Genomic DNA, 18,029 nt, shown 5'->3' with positions numbered 1-18,029 from the left:
TTATTTAAGTTTTTAAAATTATAACAATTGCTAGAAAAGTATTGAAAAAAATCTTCCTATAATAATAACATTATGCAGAGTACATGATAATCGCTCGCTATCCATTTAAACACTCTCAGTATTTATAGTACTTGTCTTTGTTAACGCTGCTAGTATTATATCAACTGAAACATAAACAAAGGATGTTAAAAGTATTTGATACAATGTACAGGTTCACTTGAATGACCAAAATGCAGTTGAAATACAACAAAACATGTGTAATTAGCATACCTAAGTTAATGAAAATAAGTGAAACACTGTAAAGGTATGCGATCTTTAAGAAGTGCTTATCTTCACAGAATCTAATCAGATGATTAGACAGAGACGATCAGATTTCTCAACACATAGGTGTATTCTTATCTTGTGATTAATTCATCTGATGCTGAATTCATTATATGTGGTTTTAATAAGACATTAATTGTGCATGAAATTGAAAGTGTAATTTAACACTAGATGACGTCGTTCCAAAGATATCTCTAAAATGACCGAGGAGAACTAATTTAGTGACCCTTTGGAAACAATGGATGTATTAAGTAATATATGTGTTAAGTAATTTGAAAGGTTCATCATAATCGAGGTGCTTTAACCTCTGATCGTGACGTATTTCCTCGTGGTCAATTTTCTACTTGAAACTTGAAACGCGGTTGCTTCTGTTATGATACTTTCCTGTGTTAAATTAATATAATTCAATAACATACATACACCCAGTGAACTAAAACGTCTTTGATACAGGATAAACATGGACGTTTACGCTAATATCATAAGCATTGTATTCCTTGGAATTGTTAACATACGGGCACAGTCCGTGGAAACATCCCATTCTGGACTAACAAGCTTCCAACAGTTAGACCGGACTGTTGTAGATTCTGTGTTAAAAATCGTAGACGACAAGTTTGATTCTCTTAGTGAACGAATATCTTCTTTAGAAAGGTCAGTTAACGGATTGCAGTATTATAATGTCAGACAATTCAAAATAGTCAATTCAAATCTAAACTCAGTCAACAAAGTATTGCAAGCAATGAATTCGCAAGTGGGATTGATGGATGTCGAAAACAAAGGTGTAAAGATATCTGTAGATTTGATGAAGCAAGATTTAAAAGCAGTTGAGAAAACAAATAATTTGATGTTTGATGCCATGGAACAAAACTTTAATTATCTAAATAAAGGATTTACAGAGAAACTCGAAAGCCTTCAAAGTATGGTTTCGGTGATTAATCGGTCATCTGATGAAATAGAACAGAAAATGCAAGACGGCTTACCGCGTAATATTATTCAAGAAGTAAAAGAACCGAATTGCTCAAACATTCTTGAAAAGTTTGAGGAAAAGGTAGATATTGTGATGAATAACACTCTAAGCAGCTTAAGGTACATGCAAGATGAATCTACAAATAAGAAAACCTTACAGGTCATGAATGGGTTGACTGAGACTTTAAAGATCTTGAATGATGATGTTAAAAGGACAATGTCTTACTACTATCATACGGGTGATTTGGTGGAGAGGATCGTCGGTGCCACGGAAACTGTTGCCGAAGACCAAACAATCATTCGCGACGATCTACGGGAATTCCTGGAGAAGCAGACCAATATAACAAACTGTAGTCACCAATATAAAGCTGTGCCTACCTCAACCAATCCTCCTATAGTGTCTAACCACAGACAGTCAGAACAAGTGTCCAAATGTGAAATCCCTGTACATGCAATTACTGAATTTAAACAAGTATTAAAAAATGGATCACAATTAGTGGAACTGGTTACAGATTTGGCCCAAACTAGTCAGATTTCTCTGAAAACAACTGTAGTTGAACTTCTGAAAGAGGTTCATCGTTTAAAGGAGAGTCAGAAAACCGATACCAATCACCAAAGTCCACCAACCGTCAATGGATTTATTGAGTATGACTTTGAGTTGTTGTTAAATGCTACAAAGGGAGTATTACAGATGATAGAGGCGGTGGCGTCTAACACGCGATGGATTCCTTACATCTTTCACAATTTACAATTTGTAGAAGTGCAAGTTAATCATACATTAGCCAATTCTGTGAGCATGTTGAGTGTTCTAGATAGTCTCGGGGACATTAAAGGCAGTGGTAATTCTGGAATAGAGAAATTTGCTGCAGTTGAAAACTTCACCAGAATGTTTAACTACATCTATCAGTCAGCTACCAAGCTTGAACGTATCACTCCGCCATTGACTCGATTATTAGGAGAGCCAGGTATATATTTTATACATCAGTATATTAGTTTTCTCCTTAGAAAACTCGAATGAGTGTTTTGATGATAAAAAATAGGGCATGTAGGGAGATACCTGAAGTATGATTGCCAATGACAACTATCCACCTATGTAAAAAAATGACGATTTTTCATTTTCATGTATATAGCAATTATAATGACCATGGTCACTGTACTAACTTCAACATGAGCAAAACCAATACCGCATAGCAGGCTATAAAAGACCCTAACCATAACAAAAAATGTTAAATATTCTATACAAGAAAACCAACTGATTTATGTAATGAAATAGAACCATTTGTGTAATAAAATAGAACCGCAACATTATTCAATTTAATTTATATACTTATCATGTGTCCAAGTTTTTCTTATATAAGGCATGTTGTCTCATTGGCACTCACACCACATCTTTCTATATATATGTACATGTATAATTAAAGCTTGGACACATGAGTTTGGATCTGAAAGTATTTCAATGAGATTGAAAACAAATATGATAAACTGTGACCAAAGACACCACCGAATCACTGGCTAATGAATTCAAGCAGGCACATACAGAATGTGTTTACGAGCGCCCAAATCTTTTCCCTTTCATATACATGATATAGGAGAGAAGTATAACGTACCGGTAGTATGCAGCACAACATGGAACAACCTTGACTCTTCATAAAGACTTGACATCACCAAACAAACAAAAAATCAGAAAACCCCGCATAAAAACCAAAGTACCGATATATTAACATTTTTATCTTTTGATAAACACATGACTAACGCTTTTGATAAACACATGACAAACGCTTTTGATAAACACATGACAAACGCTTTTGATAAACACATGACGAACGCTTTTCATAAACACATGACAAACGCTTTTGATAAACACATGACGAACGCTTTTGATAAAAACATGACAAACGCTTTTGATAAACACATGACAAACGCTTTTGATCATTGGTTCACGTGCACCATGTTAATACTGTGAATCGCATACAATCAACGTACCTTTGCCCGGGCTTTGGTCTTTAAATTTAACCATGTTTAATTTCATGATTTGATAAATGTTGTGTCATGTATGATGATATTGTTCCTCAAATACTTTTCAAATCTTGTAAATTGAAACGGCGACTGTTGACTAGGTCAATTGCCAGTATATATGATGTGACTGTCCGTTTGGAACTGCAACTAGAGTAATACAATGCCAATTATAACTTCTTCACTAAAACAGCAACCCAATGTCACATATAAGTAAACCAAAAAGACAAATTGTATATATTTCTAAAGTATTGTCTTTTGTTGGCGACTATATGTTGACCTCCTCATGTCTTTTTGGTTTAATTACTTGTGGCATTGTGTTGCTGTCTTAGTCAAGTATTATCATTATCGTCGATACAAGATAAATTTGTAAGATATTTCAGTACCATTTTGATAAGACTATGATTTGCTGTGTATCGGTACAGAATATATTAATTGAGTAAATCGATTTTGTTTTGTTTTGCAGAACCTTTTATTGTTTTAAACGGAGGAGCCAGAGACAATGAAGGACGTGTTGAAATTTATAAGAAGGGAAGATGGGGAACTCTTTGTGGAAGGTTCGGCCACATTGAAGCAGCTTATATTTGTCGCCACCTTGGATACATGGGAGGAAATTCGGCGGGAAATGGTCACTTCGGTAGTGGAAGTGGAATGTTCTGGAAAATGAATGTTAGCTGTCTGTATACAAGACAATGTGATATTGTAAATCCAATGATCCATTCTGAGCACTGTGACCACAAACAAGACTTTGCAGTCATCTGTGGTAAGTAAAATATGGTTAAAGAGTCACACAAGAACAACTGGTTTTATAATACATGGAACTTTGTTTTTGTTTTATTGTTGTTTTGTAGCCTCAAACATTGTCAAATGAGGCGTATTTTACGGAGTTTGCAGAGTAACGCGTAGATTGATATGATTTTTCATATCAGATGTATTATCAGCCCTCGGTCAATATCACCCCTCGAGTTCGGCTTTAGAGCTGATAATACATCGGATATGAAAAATACCATGTAATAATCTGTTAATATTGTCCACTCCTGCATGCTCGGTAGTGTCATGTCGTATTACCAATCTTGTATTGTACAGTCATGCTCGGTAGTGTCATGTCGTATTACCAATCTTGTATTGTCCAGTCATGCTCGGTAGTGTCATGTCGTATTACCAATCTTGTATTGTCCAGTCATGATCAGTCGTGTCATGTCGTATTACCAATCTTGCATTGTCCAGTCATGATCGGTAGTGCCATGTCGTATTACCAATCTTGTATTGTCCAGTCATGATCGGTAGTGCCATGTCGTATTACCAATCTTACATTGTCCAGTCATGATCGGTAGTGCCATGTCGTATTACCAATCTGGTATTGTCCAGTCATGATCGGTAGTGCCATGTCGTATTACCAATCTTGTATTGTCCAGTCATGCTCGGTAGTGCCATGTCGTATTACCAATCTTGTATTGTCCAGTCATGATCGGTAGTGCCATGTCGTATTACCAATCTTGCATTGTCCAGTCATGATCGGTAGTGTCATGTCGTATTACCAATCTTACATTGTCCAGTCATGATCGGTAGTGTCATGTCGTATTACCAATCTTACATTGTCCAGTCATGATCGGTAGTGTCATGTCGTATTACCAATCTTACATTGTCCAGTCATGATCGGTAGTGCCATGTCGTATTACCAATCTTGCATTGTCCAGTCATGATCGGTAGTGTCATGTCGTATTATCAATCTTGTATTGTCCAGTCATGATCGGTAGTGCCATGTCGTATTACCAATCTTGTATTGTCCAATCATGATCGGTAGTGCCATGTCGTATTACCAATCATGTATTGTCCAGTCATGATCAGTCGTGTCATGTCTTATTACCAATCTTGTATTGTCCAGTCATGATCGGTAGTGCCATGTCGTATTACCAATCATGTATTGTCCAGTCATGATCAGTAGTGTCATGTCGTATTACCAATCTTGTATTGTCCAGTCATGATCAGTAGTCATGGTAGTGTCATGTCGTATTATCAATCTTGCATTGTCCAGTCATGCTCGGTAGTGTCATGTCGTATTATCAATCTTGCATTGTCCAGTCATGATCGGTAGTGTCATGTCGTATTACCAATCATGTATTGTCCAGTCATGCTCGGTAGTGTCATGTCGTATTACCAATCTTACATTGTCCAGTCATGATCGGTAGTGTCATGTCGTATTACCAATCTTGCATTGTCTAGTCATGATCGGTAGTGTCATGTCTTATTACCAATCTTGTATTGTCCAGTCATGCTCGGTAGTGCCATGTCGTATTACCAATCTTGTATTGTCCAGTCATGATCGGTAGTGCCATGTCGTATTACCAATCTTGTATTGTCCAGTCATGCTCGGTAGTGCCATGTCGTATTACCAATCTTGTATTGTCCAGTCATGATCGGTAGTGTCATGTCGTATTACCAATCTTGTATTGTCCAGTCATGATCGGTAGTGTCATGTCGTATTACCAATCTTGTATTGTCCAGTCATGCTCGGTAGTGCCATGTCGTATTACCAATCTTGTATTGTCCAGTCATGATCGGTAGTGTCATGTCGTATTACCAATCTTGTATTGTCCAGTCATGATCAGTAGTGTCATGTCGTATTACCAATCTTGTATTGTCCAGTCATGATCGGTAGTGTCATGTCGTATTACCAATCTTGTATTGTCCAGTCATGATCAGTAGTGTCATGTCGTATTACCAATCTTTTATTGTCTAGTCATGATCAGTAGTGTCATGTCGTATTACCAATCTTGTATTGTCCAGTCATGATCAGTAGTGTCATGTCGTATTACCAATCTTGTATTGTCCAGTCATGATCAGTAGTCATGGTAGTGTCATGTCGTATTATCAATCTTGCATTGTCCAGTCATGCTCGGTAGTGTCATGTCGTATTATCAATCTTGCATTGTCCAGTCATGATCGGTAGTGTCATGTCGTATTACCAATCATGTATTGTCCAGTCATGCTCGGTAGTGTCATGTCGTATTACCAATCTTACATTGTCCAGTCATGATCGGTAGTGTCATGTCGTATTACCAATCTTGCATTGTCTAGTCATGATCGGTAGTGTCATGTCTTATTACCAATCTTGTATTGTCCAGTCATGCTCGGTAGTGCCATGTCGTATTACCAATCTTGTATTGTCCAGTCATGATCGGTAGTGCCATGTCGTATTACCAATCTTGTATTGTCCAGTCATGCTCGGTAGTGCCATGTCGTATTACCAATCTTGTATTGTCCAGTCATGCTCGGTAGTGTCATGTCGTATTACCAATCTTACATTGTCCAGTCATGATCGGTAGTGTCATGTCGTATTACCAATCTTGCATTGTCTAGTCATGATCGGTAGTGTCATGTCTTATTACCAATCTTGTATTGTCCAGTCATGCTCGGTAGTGCCATGTCGTATTACCAATCTTGTATTGTCCAGTCATGATCGGTAGTGCCATGTCGTATTACCAATCTTGTATTGTCCAGTCATGCTCGGTAGTGCCATGTCGTATTACCAATCTTGTATTGTCCAGTCATGATCGGTAGTGTCATGTCGTATTACCAATCTTGTATTGTCCAGTCATGATCGGTAGTGTCATGTCGTATTACCAATCTTGTATTGTCCAGTCATGCTCGGTAGTGCCATGTCGTATTACCAATCTTGTATTGTCCAGTCATGATCGGTAGTGTCATGTCGTATTACCAATCTTGTATTGTCCAGTCATGATCAGTAGTGTCATGTCGTATTACCAATCTTGTATTGTCCAGTCATGATCGGTAGTGTCATGTCGTATTACCAATCTTGTATTGTCCAGTCATGATCAGTAGTGTCATGTCGTATTACCAATCTTTTATTGTCTAGTCATGATCGGTAGTGTCATGTCGTATTACCAATCTTGTATTGTCCAGTCATGATCAGTAGTGTCATGTCGTATTACCAATCTTGTATTGTCCAGTCATGATCGGTAGTGTCATGTCGTATTACCAATCTTGTATTGTCCAGTCATGATCAGTAGTGTCATGTCGTATTACCAATCTTTTATTGTCTAGTCATGATCGGTAGTGTCATGTCGTATTATCTATCTTGTATTGTCCAGTCATGATCGGTAGTGTCATGTCGTATTATCTATCTTGTATTGTCCAGTCATGATCAGTAGTGTCATGTCGTATTACCAATCTTTTATTGTCTAGTCATGATCGGTAGTGTCATGTCGTATTACCAATCTTGTATTGTCCAGTCATGATCGGTAGTGTCATGTCGTATTACCAATCTTGTATTGTCCAGTCATGATCAGTAGTGTCATGTCGTATTACCAATCTTGTATTGTCCAGTCATGATCAGTAGTGTCATGTCGTATTACCAATCTTGTATTGTCCAGTCATGATCGGTAGTGCCATGTCGTATTACCAATCTTGTATTGTCCAGTCATGATCGGTAGTGTCATGTCGTATTACCAATCTTGTATTGTCCAGTCATGCTCGGTAGTGTCATGTCGTATTACCAATCTTGTAATGTTCAGTCATGATCGGTAGTGCCATGTCGTATTACCAATCTTGCATTGTCCAGTCATGATCGGTAGTGCCATGTCGTATTACCAATCTTGTATTGTCCAGTCATGATCGGTAGTGTCATGTCGTATTACCAATCTTGCATTATCCAGTCATGATCGGTAGTGCCATGTCGTATTACCAATCTTGTATTGTCCAGTCATGATCGGTAGTGTCATGTCGTATTACCAATCTTGTATTGTCCAGTCATGCTCGGTAGTGTCATGTCGTATTACCAATCTTGTAATGTTCAGTCATGATCGGTAGTGCCATGTCGTATTACCAATCTTACATTGTCCAGTCATGCTCGGTAGTGTCATGTCGTATTACCAATCTTACATTGTCCAGTCATGATCGGTAGTGCCATGTCGTATTATCAACCTTGCATTGTCCAGTCATGATCGGTAGTGCCATGTCGTATTACCAATCTTGTATTGTCCAGTCATGATCGGTAGTGTCATGTCGTATTACCAATCTTACATTGTCCAGTCATGATCGGTAGTGCCATGTCGTATTACCAATCTTGTATTGTCCAGTCATGCTCGGTAGTGTCATGTCGTATTATCTACCTTGTATTGTCCAGTCATGATCGGTAGTGCCATGTCGTATTACCAATCTTGTATTGTCCAGTCATGATCAGTCGTGTCATGTCGTATTACCAATCTTGTATTGTCCAGTCATGCTCGGTAGTGTCATGTCGTATTACCAATCTTGTATTGTCCAGTCATGCTCGGTAGTCATGGTAGTGTCATGTCGTATTATCAATCTTGCATTGTCCAGTCATGATCGGTAGTGCCATGTCGTATTACCAATCTTGTATTGTCAAGTCATGATCGGTAGTGCCATGTCGTATTACCAATCTTGTATTGTCCAGTCATGATCGGTACTGAACATGCTGGTCTGACGTAGTTTACAAATGTAATTATGAAAATGTATAGTATTCGTGTTGGGTTACCAAGTCTTATTCTAAAGAGTAAATTTTTTATTTGTTTTGTAATAATCATGATAATACAATGTTTAAAAAGAAAATATTCTGCAATCTTCGTGTTTTAACACCAGTGTAAACATTGCAATAAAGTAAAATATGCCTAAGTTTTTTATTGACGTTCACTCTGGAAGTCCGTTCATTCACACCCAATAGTCGACATATAGTGTAATTATTCGATTACATGTAGTTTTTATTCGACCCCAATTGGGATCGTATAATGGTATGATGTCGTCGACGTCGTCCGAAGACAAATTGGTTTCAGGATAATAACTTTACTTTAAGTGAATAGATCTTCATGAAATTTTTCAGAAGGTTCAATACCACAAAAGAAAGGTTGGGATTGATTTTGGGGATGATAGTCCCAACCGATTAGGAAAAAGGGGCCCAAAACAAGCATTTTTCTAGTTTCAGGATAATAACTTGTGTAGAAGTATTTCAATCGCTCTGAAATCATACAGCAATGTTTAAAACCACAAGTAGAAGGTTTGGATTCATTTTAGGGGTTGTGGGACCAAAGTTTAGGAATTAAGGGCCAAAAAGGGGTTAAAACAAGCATTTTTCTAGTTTCAAGACAAAAACTTATGTGTAATTGTATGGATCTCTCTGAAATTTTACCGCAATGTACCAAATAACAGAGGAGGAGGATGTGATTAAGTTTTGGGTTAATTGCCCAAAATATGTAGGAATTAGGGGCAAAAAAATGGCCAAAAAGAAGCATGCTTCTAGTTTCCAAACAATCATGACAATAACTGGTGTATGAATTTCTCTGAAATTGTACTACAAGTTTCAAAACTGCAATGGAAAGCATGGGATTGAGTTTAAGGGTTATTGCTCTAAGGGGGTTTCAAAAAGTGTGAGGGGGTACCATTTTTTGAAGGGCTTCCTTTTTTCAAAAATTTTCAAATTCGAATTTTGAAAAGTTTCAAGAAGAAATCTTCAATTGCACAGTATTGATTATGTAAAAAATTTGATCACAATCCAAATTCAGACAGAATCAATCTTGAATATTGTGACAAAACTTGCCCCAACTGTTCAGGGTTCAACCACTGGGGTCGTATAAAGCTGCGCCCTGCGGAGCACCTGGTTCACCTATAACACAGTAATAGAAAATTTAATCTATCAAAACTGAATTCGATAACATTATGATAATTCTACATCCAATTTATTGAGCAAAACATAATATATAAGTCTAGGGTTTGTTTAATAAGAACTGTTTATCTTAAGTCAAATGTAACTCTTGTCATCTATACTATTAAACGAGAAGACCTCATTTTGGGTGTCGCTTCTCTTCTTTCCACAATAAATTAATCATCATGCCTCTGTGTCCTATGGGTACAGTGCATAATCGCATTTGTCATCCATTCATATGATTATTCAGATTGAGTTATTTTGGGTGAAAAACGAGAAAAAAGACGTCCGAAAATGTTTCCGTCATTGGGCGAAATTTTAAGTCAGATCAGACTTCCGGTATGCGTTTTCCTGTATACTTTGAACATACATTAATACTACCGAATACAGTGTATTTTCTGTCTTATATCCGTCATTTTAAGTCAGATTAGACCTCCGGTTTGCGATTTTGTTTTTACTTTGAAACAAATGCATATACTACGAATAAAGTGTATTTTCTGTCTGATTCATTTTCAAGTTTACTATCCACGGCAATCACAGGGTTTTTTAATAGAGAGGGTCTGAATTATATATCAATGACCGCTGTGGATCAATTATTAAACTGAGAATTGACTGTTAATGACGTCTGGAACGGGTGTTTTTAAAATCGAAATTTCAGGATTGACCATTTCGCGATCCGGGATTTCTTTTTTCGAATTTCGGGATGTCGAGATATTTAATTTGTATAATAAATTCAGAACCTCGGGATTTCATGTTTTTAAGCCCGGGATATTGGGATCAGGGCCCCTCCGCAGTGGCGGATCCAGAAATTTCCATATGCAGGGGCCCGCTCCGGTCATGCTTCAGTGATTCCCTATATAAACAACCAATTATTTTCCAGAAAAAGGGGGTGGGCGGATTTTTTTGTGGAAAAGGGAGGATCCGGGCTAGAAAAACAATTATCCTGTCCCAAATTACCTATGACTTTTGGTACCTTTTCTGAAATTCTCAAGTCACTAAATGTTTTACAAAAAAAAGAAGATGTGGTATGAATGCCAATGAGACAGCTCTCCACAAGAGACCGAAATGACAGCGACATTTAAAGGTCACCTTACGGCCTTCAACAATAAACAAAAGCCGATACTGCATAGTCTGATATAAAAGGCCCCGAAATTACAATGTAAAACAATTCAAATGAGAAAACCAACAGCCTTATTTATGTACAAAAATGAACAAAAACTAATATCACTGAACCACTGAATTACAGGCTCCTGACTGGAATGTTCATAATACATGTACACTAAATTTATGTTCATAATGAAATTAATAGAAAACAAAAAATGGGAATTTTGGAAATAAAGGAGGAGGGTTAAAAAACCATTTTCCTGTCCCCAAGTACCTATGACTTTTGATACTTTTCCTGAAATTCTCAAGTCATTAAATCTTTTACAAAATTCTTCCTACAACACTTTACATCCTTTCAAATACGCTCTGAATTCCCGCGATTTCGCGGGTGTGTTCTAGTTAATTTAATGTATGAATAAAACGTGATCGTAAATGAGACAACCAATTGGCCAACAGCACAAAACACCAAAATACATTTATCCTAGGATTCTATATACAGTGTCAATTTTGTGAAGGTGTCTATGTACCGTTTCTAAATCTCTAAATCACTAAGAGTCTAGAAAAGAAAATATGATTTGGCCATCAACTCCAAATCCCCCAATATGACAAAAACATACTAGTCGTTCACTTTTTACTCTGCCACCCTTAATGACCACTTGGCGAGGTAATAGGGTGATCTTTTGAATAACAGTCGGCCTTTCAATGCCAATATTTAACTAAATCATTTTTCAATTTTTCATATCAGATTTCTTAAAATTTTAGATCACATGGTTCGATTAAGAGTAGACGATGAATCCAATAGCAGAAACACTGGTTATCTAGAAATTCATCACATGGATCAATGGTCGCGGGTTTGTTCAACTAACTGGTCAGCAGAAAATTCGCGAGTTGTTTGTAGGCAGTTAGGATATGAAGATGGTGTTCTATCCCCGCCCAGTGATGAACATGTATTGACCACACAGGTTGTTGCTGTAATGAACAAAGTGAATTGTACAGGAACTGAAATCAGATTGGACGAATGTAAATATGGCGGTTGGTCTCCTAATCTATGTCCGTCAAAAACATTTGTTCATTTGACATGCTCTTGAGAACAGTATTATTAGCACGAAATAAGAAAATCATTTTAACAATCAGAGTCTTATATAGAGAAACGTACACATTGGTTGGTAGTGGAAATAACTGTGTTCTAACAGATTTGTTGTTTTTGTTTAGATACATTTGCATGTACAATAGTGTGAAAGGAGCATATTTCATTTCTTCATTTCATTTGACACCAGTCGTTGGAACCATTTCCCGTCCTTTTCCACATATTGATGAAACGCTTTATATTTAATTTGTCATCTATTAATGAATAAATCGTCTTTTAGTTTCTTGTAAGGTCTTGTCAATTGTTTGGCTACTATGAAGTTTCGTTCAATTTCCTAATATCCAGAGATATATTTAAAATAACCATATCAAACAAAACATTTGTATCATTAGAATTCTTAATGTTGACTGAATATTAAAAAAAAAAAAAGTGGTATGATTGCCAATGATACAACTCTCCACAAGAGGCCATAATGACTCAGAAGTTAACAACGATAGGTCCCCGTACGGCCTTCAACAATGAGCAAAGCCCATACCACATAGTCAGCTATAAAAAAAACGAAATGACAATGTAAAACAATGAAAATGAGAAAACTACCGCCTAAGCCTTCCATGAAACATGTATATGGAACAGCAACACGCAGACTTGTTGTTCCAGATCTATACCTTCAATTTTCAAAGTCTACAAAGCGTGTTCGCTTGGTGATCCTGTTGGTTTTACTTTTTACCAAAAATTCGTCAGGTTTGATAGCTGGGACCAAACCCTCGACATCTTTGTCCAGAAATACCAGTCTTTGGTTTTTATACGACCGCAAAATTTGAAAAAATTTTCGTCGTATATTGCTATCACGTTGGCGTCGTCGTCTGCGTCGTCGTCGTCCGAATACTTTTAGTTTTCGCACTCTAACTTTAGTAAAAATGAATAGAAATCTATGAAATTTTAACACAAGGTTTATGACCACATAAGGAAGGTTGGGATTGATTTTGGGAGTTTTGGTTTCAACAGTTTAGGAATAAGGGGCCAAAAAAGGGCCCAAATAAGCATTATTCTTGGGTTTCGCACAATAACTTTAGTTTAAGTAAATAGAAATCAATGAAATTTAAACACAATGTTTATGGTCACAAAAGGAAGGTTGGTATTGATTTTGGGAGTTTAGGTCCCAACAGTTTAGGAATAAGGGGCCAAAAAAGGGACCCAAATAAGCATTTTTCTTGGTTTTCACACCATAACGTTAGTATAAGTAAATAGAAATCTATGAAATTTAAACACAAGGTTTATGACCATAAAAGGAAGGTTGGTATTGGTTTTGGGAGTTTTGGTCCCAACAGAATAAGGGGCCCAAAGGGTCCAACATTAAACTTTGTTTGATTTCATCAAAATTGAATAATTGGGGTTCTTTGATATGCCGAATCTAACTGTGTATGTAGATTCTTAACTTTTGGTCCCGTTTTCAAATTGGTCTACATTAAGGTCCAAAGGGTCCAAAATTAAACTTAGTTTGATTTTGACAAAAAATGAATCGGTTGGGTTCTTTGATATGCTGAATCTAAAAATGTACTTAGATTCTTGATTATTGGCCCAGTTTTCAAGTTGGTCCAAATCGGGGTCCAAAATTAAACTTTGTTTGATTTCATCAAAAATTGAATAAATGGGGTTCTTTGATATGCCAAATCTAACTGTGTATGTAGATTCTTCATTTTTGGTCCTGTTTTCAAATTGGTCTACATTAAAGTCCAAAGGGTCCAAAATTAAACTTAGTTTGATTTTAACAAAAATTGAAATCTTGGGGTTCTTGGATATGCTGAATCCAAACATATACTTAGAATTTTGATTATGGGCCCAGTTTTCAAGTTGGTCCAAATCAGGATCTAAAATTATTATATTAAGTATTGTGCAATAGCAAGTCTTTTCAATTGCACAGTATTGCGCAATGGCAAGAAATATCTAATTGCACAATATTGTGAAATAGCAAATTTTTGTTTAATTAGAGTTATCTTTCTTTGTCCAGAATAGTAAGCAAGAAATATCTAATTGCACAATATTTTGCAATAGCTAGATTTTTTTTAATTGGAGTTATCTTTCTTTGTCCAGAATCAACTTAAATCTTTGTTATATACAATATACAATGTATATTCACTTTTTACTACCAACTGATAAATTAAAATAATCTTTACCATTCAGTGATAACAAGCAGTTTTTTTTACATCTTAATATTTTATGATGTATTTAAATGAGTAGTTATTGTTGCAAACTCCATTAGAAATTTTAATTGAGATTAGTTTTGGAATAAGGGAAAGGGGGATGTGATTAAAAAAATTGGGTTCAATTTTTCTCATTTGAAATTTCATAAATAAAAAGAAAATTTCTTCAAACATTTTTTTGAGAGGATTAATATTCAACAGCATAGTGAATTGCTCTAAGAGAAAACAAAAATTTTAAGTTCATTAGAACACATTCATTCTGTGTCAGAAACCTATGCTGTGTCCACTATTTAATCACAATCCAAATTTAGAGCTGAATCCAGCTTGAATGTTGTGTTCATACTTGCCCCAACCGTTCAGGGTTCAACCTCTGCGGTCGTATACAGCTACGCCCTGCGGAGCATCTGGTTTCTTTTGTACTGCAGGATTTCAAGTTCCAGTACGGTTAGCATTTAGTGACCGATCCTTCTTCTGTTGATTTTTAATCCCCTGTGAGGAATCGTGCTGCTCTTCTATGGATTCTTTCTAGTTGGCTGATGTTGTTTGATGTATATGGGTCCCATACAATTGTTCCATATTTCATTGTAGATCTCACCAGTGAGGTGTATGCTGTTTTTCTTACATAGACTTTTTGGCAGAATTATGAAGTTGCGTCCGAAAAAGCTAGTGTCAGATTGGCTTTCCAATTGTAGAATTATTGAAATTGAGTAAAAATAAAAAAAAGAAGATGTGGTATGATTGCAAATGAGACAACTCTCCACAAGAGACCAAAATGACACACAAATTAACAACTACAGATCACCGTATGGCCATCAACAATGAACAAAGCCCATACGGCATAGTCAGCTATAAAAGGCCCCGAAATGACAATGTAAATCAATTCAAACGAGAAAACTAACAGCCTTATTCATGTACAAAAGAGAACGAAAAACAAAAAGGTAACAAATAAACAAACGACAATCACTGAATTACATGCTCCTGACTTGGGACAGGCACATACATACATAATGTGGCGGGTGTTAAATATGTTAGCGGGATCCCAACCCTCCCCTAACCTGGACAGTGGTATAACAGTTCAACATAAGAACGAACTATAAAAATCAGTTGAAAAAAACTTACTCATCAGAATTACAAAAATACAAGTGTACGTGACCGGGTACTTGTACATCCCAACAACAAAAAGACACTAGGTACAGATCTGAGATTACTAGCAGTTAACTTACAGCTAAAAGTCCGTATTCAGAGACAATGAGACTGTGATACGTTTGAAGTCTCTCCATGACAAATATGGTGTTGTTTGCGTGGACAAAGTTTCAATCAATGCTGTTTAGTCTGTAAATCAATGTACTACGAGTCACGTTACCAAAGAATTGGGAATAAATGAACATTAGGGTAATCCAACGTATAAAAACGCAATAAGGATGATATCTTGGCAAACCACAAGTCCTTGATTATACCTCTGGAATATTTCAGTGAGCAACAAATCTTACCTTGTTTGTATTGGATACTCAAACTTCACAAAGCTCCTCACTATACTCACAAACAACGGTACATTGTCAGCTCGTCTGTATGTTCTACTAAGGAATTGTTAGTTAGATTACCAAACATTGTGTCCGTGTAAGAGGGATTATAGAAATACTGTCACACTGTTTACCAGCGTTTTGGCATTAACCATATGTGGAATCTTAAGACATCAAAAGAATTTCTGGAACAATTTAAACATATGTCATTCTTAACAAATATTCCATCAACATCTTAGATATTTACATCTTTAACACCATCAAAACACGTGGGAAAAAAACTCTCTGAAAGAAGTAATCCACAATGGTTTCCTCCATTGAAATAGTACAAGACACTACATATGTATTGCTTTGAAATATAAACCTGCATATTTTGTCTTATTTAGTCGAAAATAAAAACAAGCTACACACAGAAGAACAAGTTATAGTAGATATAGAAGATGTGGTATGAGTGCCAATGAGACAACTCTCCATCCAAATAAAAATTTATAAAAGTATAAACCATCATAGGTCAAGGTACGGCCTTCAACACGGAGCCTTGGCTCACACCGAACAGCAAGCTATAAAGGGCCCCAAAAATTCGTAATGTAAAACCATTCAAACGGGAAAACCAACGGTATATAAAAACGAGAAACGAGAAACACGTATATGAACTACATAAACAGACGAAAACTACTATATACATCAGATTCCTAAGTATGCTAGTAAATTTTCGCCTTTGGCTTCAACACTTAATACCAACTACACTCATGTATTGAGTATACATTTTCAACGCATACGATATTCAAGAGCATATAAGAGTAATTCAGACTTTTATTTATATTTGTGCCTGTCCCAAGTCAGGGGCCTCTGGCACTTGTTAGTCTTGTATGTTTTTTTTTAATTTTATTGTTAATTTATGTTTTGGAGTAAAGTGTCACATCAATTTACACTGAACACAATTTTATTTAGGAGCCAGCTGAGGACCATCTCCGGGTGCGGGATTTTCTCGCTGCGTTGTTGGACTTATAGGCAGTTGTCTGCTCTTTGGTCGGGTTGTTTTCTCTTTGACATTTTTCCTATTTCCATTCTCATTTTTTTAAACGACATAAGTGTACTAAGGGCATGATTGGCCTATTATGTCTGTTTAATCGCTTATGGGATTCTGTGTCCGGACAGCCCAGATGGATTAATGTCTAAACAAACAACAAAAAAGAGATTAGATATCCATATAAGTTTAGTTTAGTTTAAACATATTTTATTTGCTGAATTAAAGCAAAATGGATTAGACACAAGTAAATCATACTTATGAAGTTTTCTCCATCTCCAGATATCCATATAAGTATAGTTCACAATAAGTTGGATCAACCAGAGACATATATATATATATATGTGTGTATATATGTCTCTGGATCAACGAAACAAAGTAAAGTAAACCATGGTCAAGCCACCATTTTTCTTCTGTACCAAATACAATAAGAAGATGTGGTTTCGATATGTCAACTCTCCATCCAAGTAACAATGTGCAAAAAGTAAATAATTACAGGTCATAGTACAACCTTTAACACGGAGCCTTGTTTCACACTGCCCGAACAGCAAGCTAGGGTTCCAAAAAAAAAAAAACGGTCTCAGAGTATCTATATAAAAAATTTAAACGAGAAACTTCAATCACACTTATCAACAAATCATGCAAATAATGCAGCGTATTTAAACGTTAAACGGGCACCAACCTTCACCCTAACCAGACATATACTATAATTATATGTCTCTGTCCGCTAACCTATCATTGAAAGACGGTATAATGTCAAATGATAAATACAGAAATTGCTAGACAGCTAAGTCTCAATGAGAACTTTTAAGATTTCAGTAACCATTTGTGTTGAGTTTGGCCAATTTGTGTAATGTGAGTCACGTTATACTTTCCCAGAAGTAATCGATTCTCAAGCCTAAGTGAACATTCATGTATGAGCCCTGGAGAACCAAAAGCAACTTCATCTCCGAAAAAGAAAAGTTATAAACCAGGGAGAAAAACACCCAAACATATACCACTTAGAGTACTTAACATAAATTTCCAATCAATAAAAAACAAAAAACCTGAACTAGAAGAGATCTTAGACTCTGTTAAGCCAAATATTATATTTGGAACTGAAACTTGGCTAGAT

At 36.3% G+C, this 18,029-nt stretch overlaps 1 protein-coding gene across 1 annotated transcript; it reads left to right on the top strand.

The window, feature by feature from the left end:
* Positions 1 to 287: 287 nt before the first annotated feature.
* Positions 288 to 12,452, top strand: LOC134706387 (uncharacterized). Its single transcript, XM_063565284.1, has 3 exons — positions 288 to 2,249; positions 3,764 to 4,060; positions 11,843 to 12,452. The coding sequence occupies exons 1-3, from the start codon at positions 779 to 781 to the stop codon at positions 12,166 to 12,168; spliced, it is 2,094 nt and encodes a 697-aa protein (XP_063421354.1). The 5' UTR covers positions 288 to 778; the 3' UTR covers positions 12,169 to 12,452.
* The last annotated feature ends 5,577 nt before the right edge of the window (positions 12,453 to 18,029 follow it).

This window comes from Mytilus trossulus, chromosome 2 (genome assembly GCF_036588685.1).
Source record: "Mytilus trossulus isolate FHL-02 chromosome 2, PNRI_Mtr1.1.1.hap1, whole genome shotgun sequence".
Classification (NCBI taxonomy): domain Eukaryota; kingdom Metazoa; phylum Mollusca; class Bivalvia; order Mytilida; family Mytilidae; genus Mytilus; species Mytilus trossulus.
Note: the sequence above shows the minus strand (reverse complement) of the source record. Positions and strands in the feature narration are given on the sequence as shown.

Bases quoted from the DNA above. Each gene is read 5' to 3' on its own strand.
- LOC134706387 (XM_063565284.1), top strand. From the start codon at position 779: ATGGACGTTTACGCTAATATCATAAGCATTGTATTCCTTGGAATTGTT. The intron at 2,250-3,763 runs GTATATATTTTA...TTTGTTTTGCAG, and splicing joins TCGATTATTAGGAGAGCCAG to AACCTTTTATTGTTTTAAAC. The intron at 4,061-11,842 runs GTAAGTAAAATA...TTAAAATTTTAG, and splicing joins AGACTTTGCAGTCATCTGTG to ATCACATGGTTCGATTAAGA.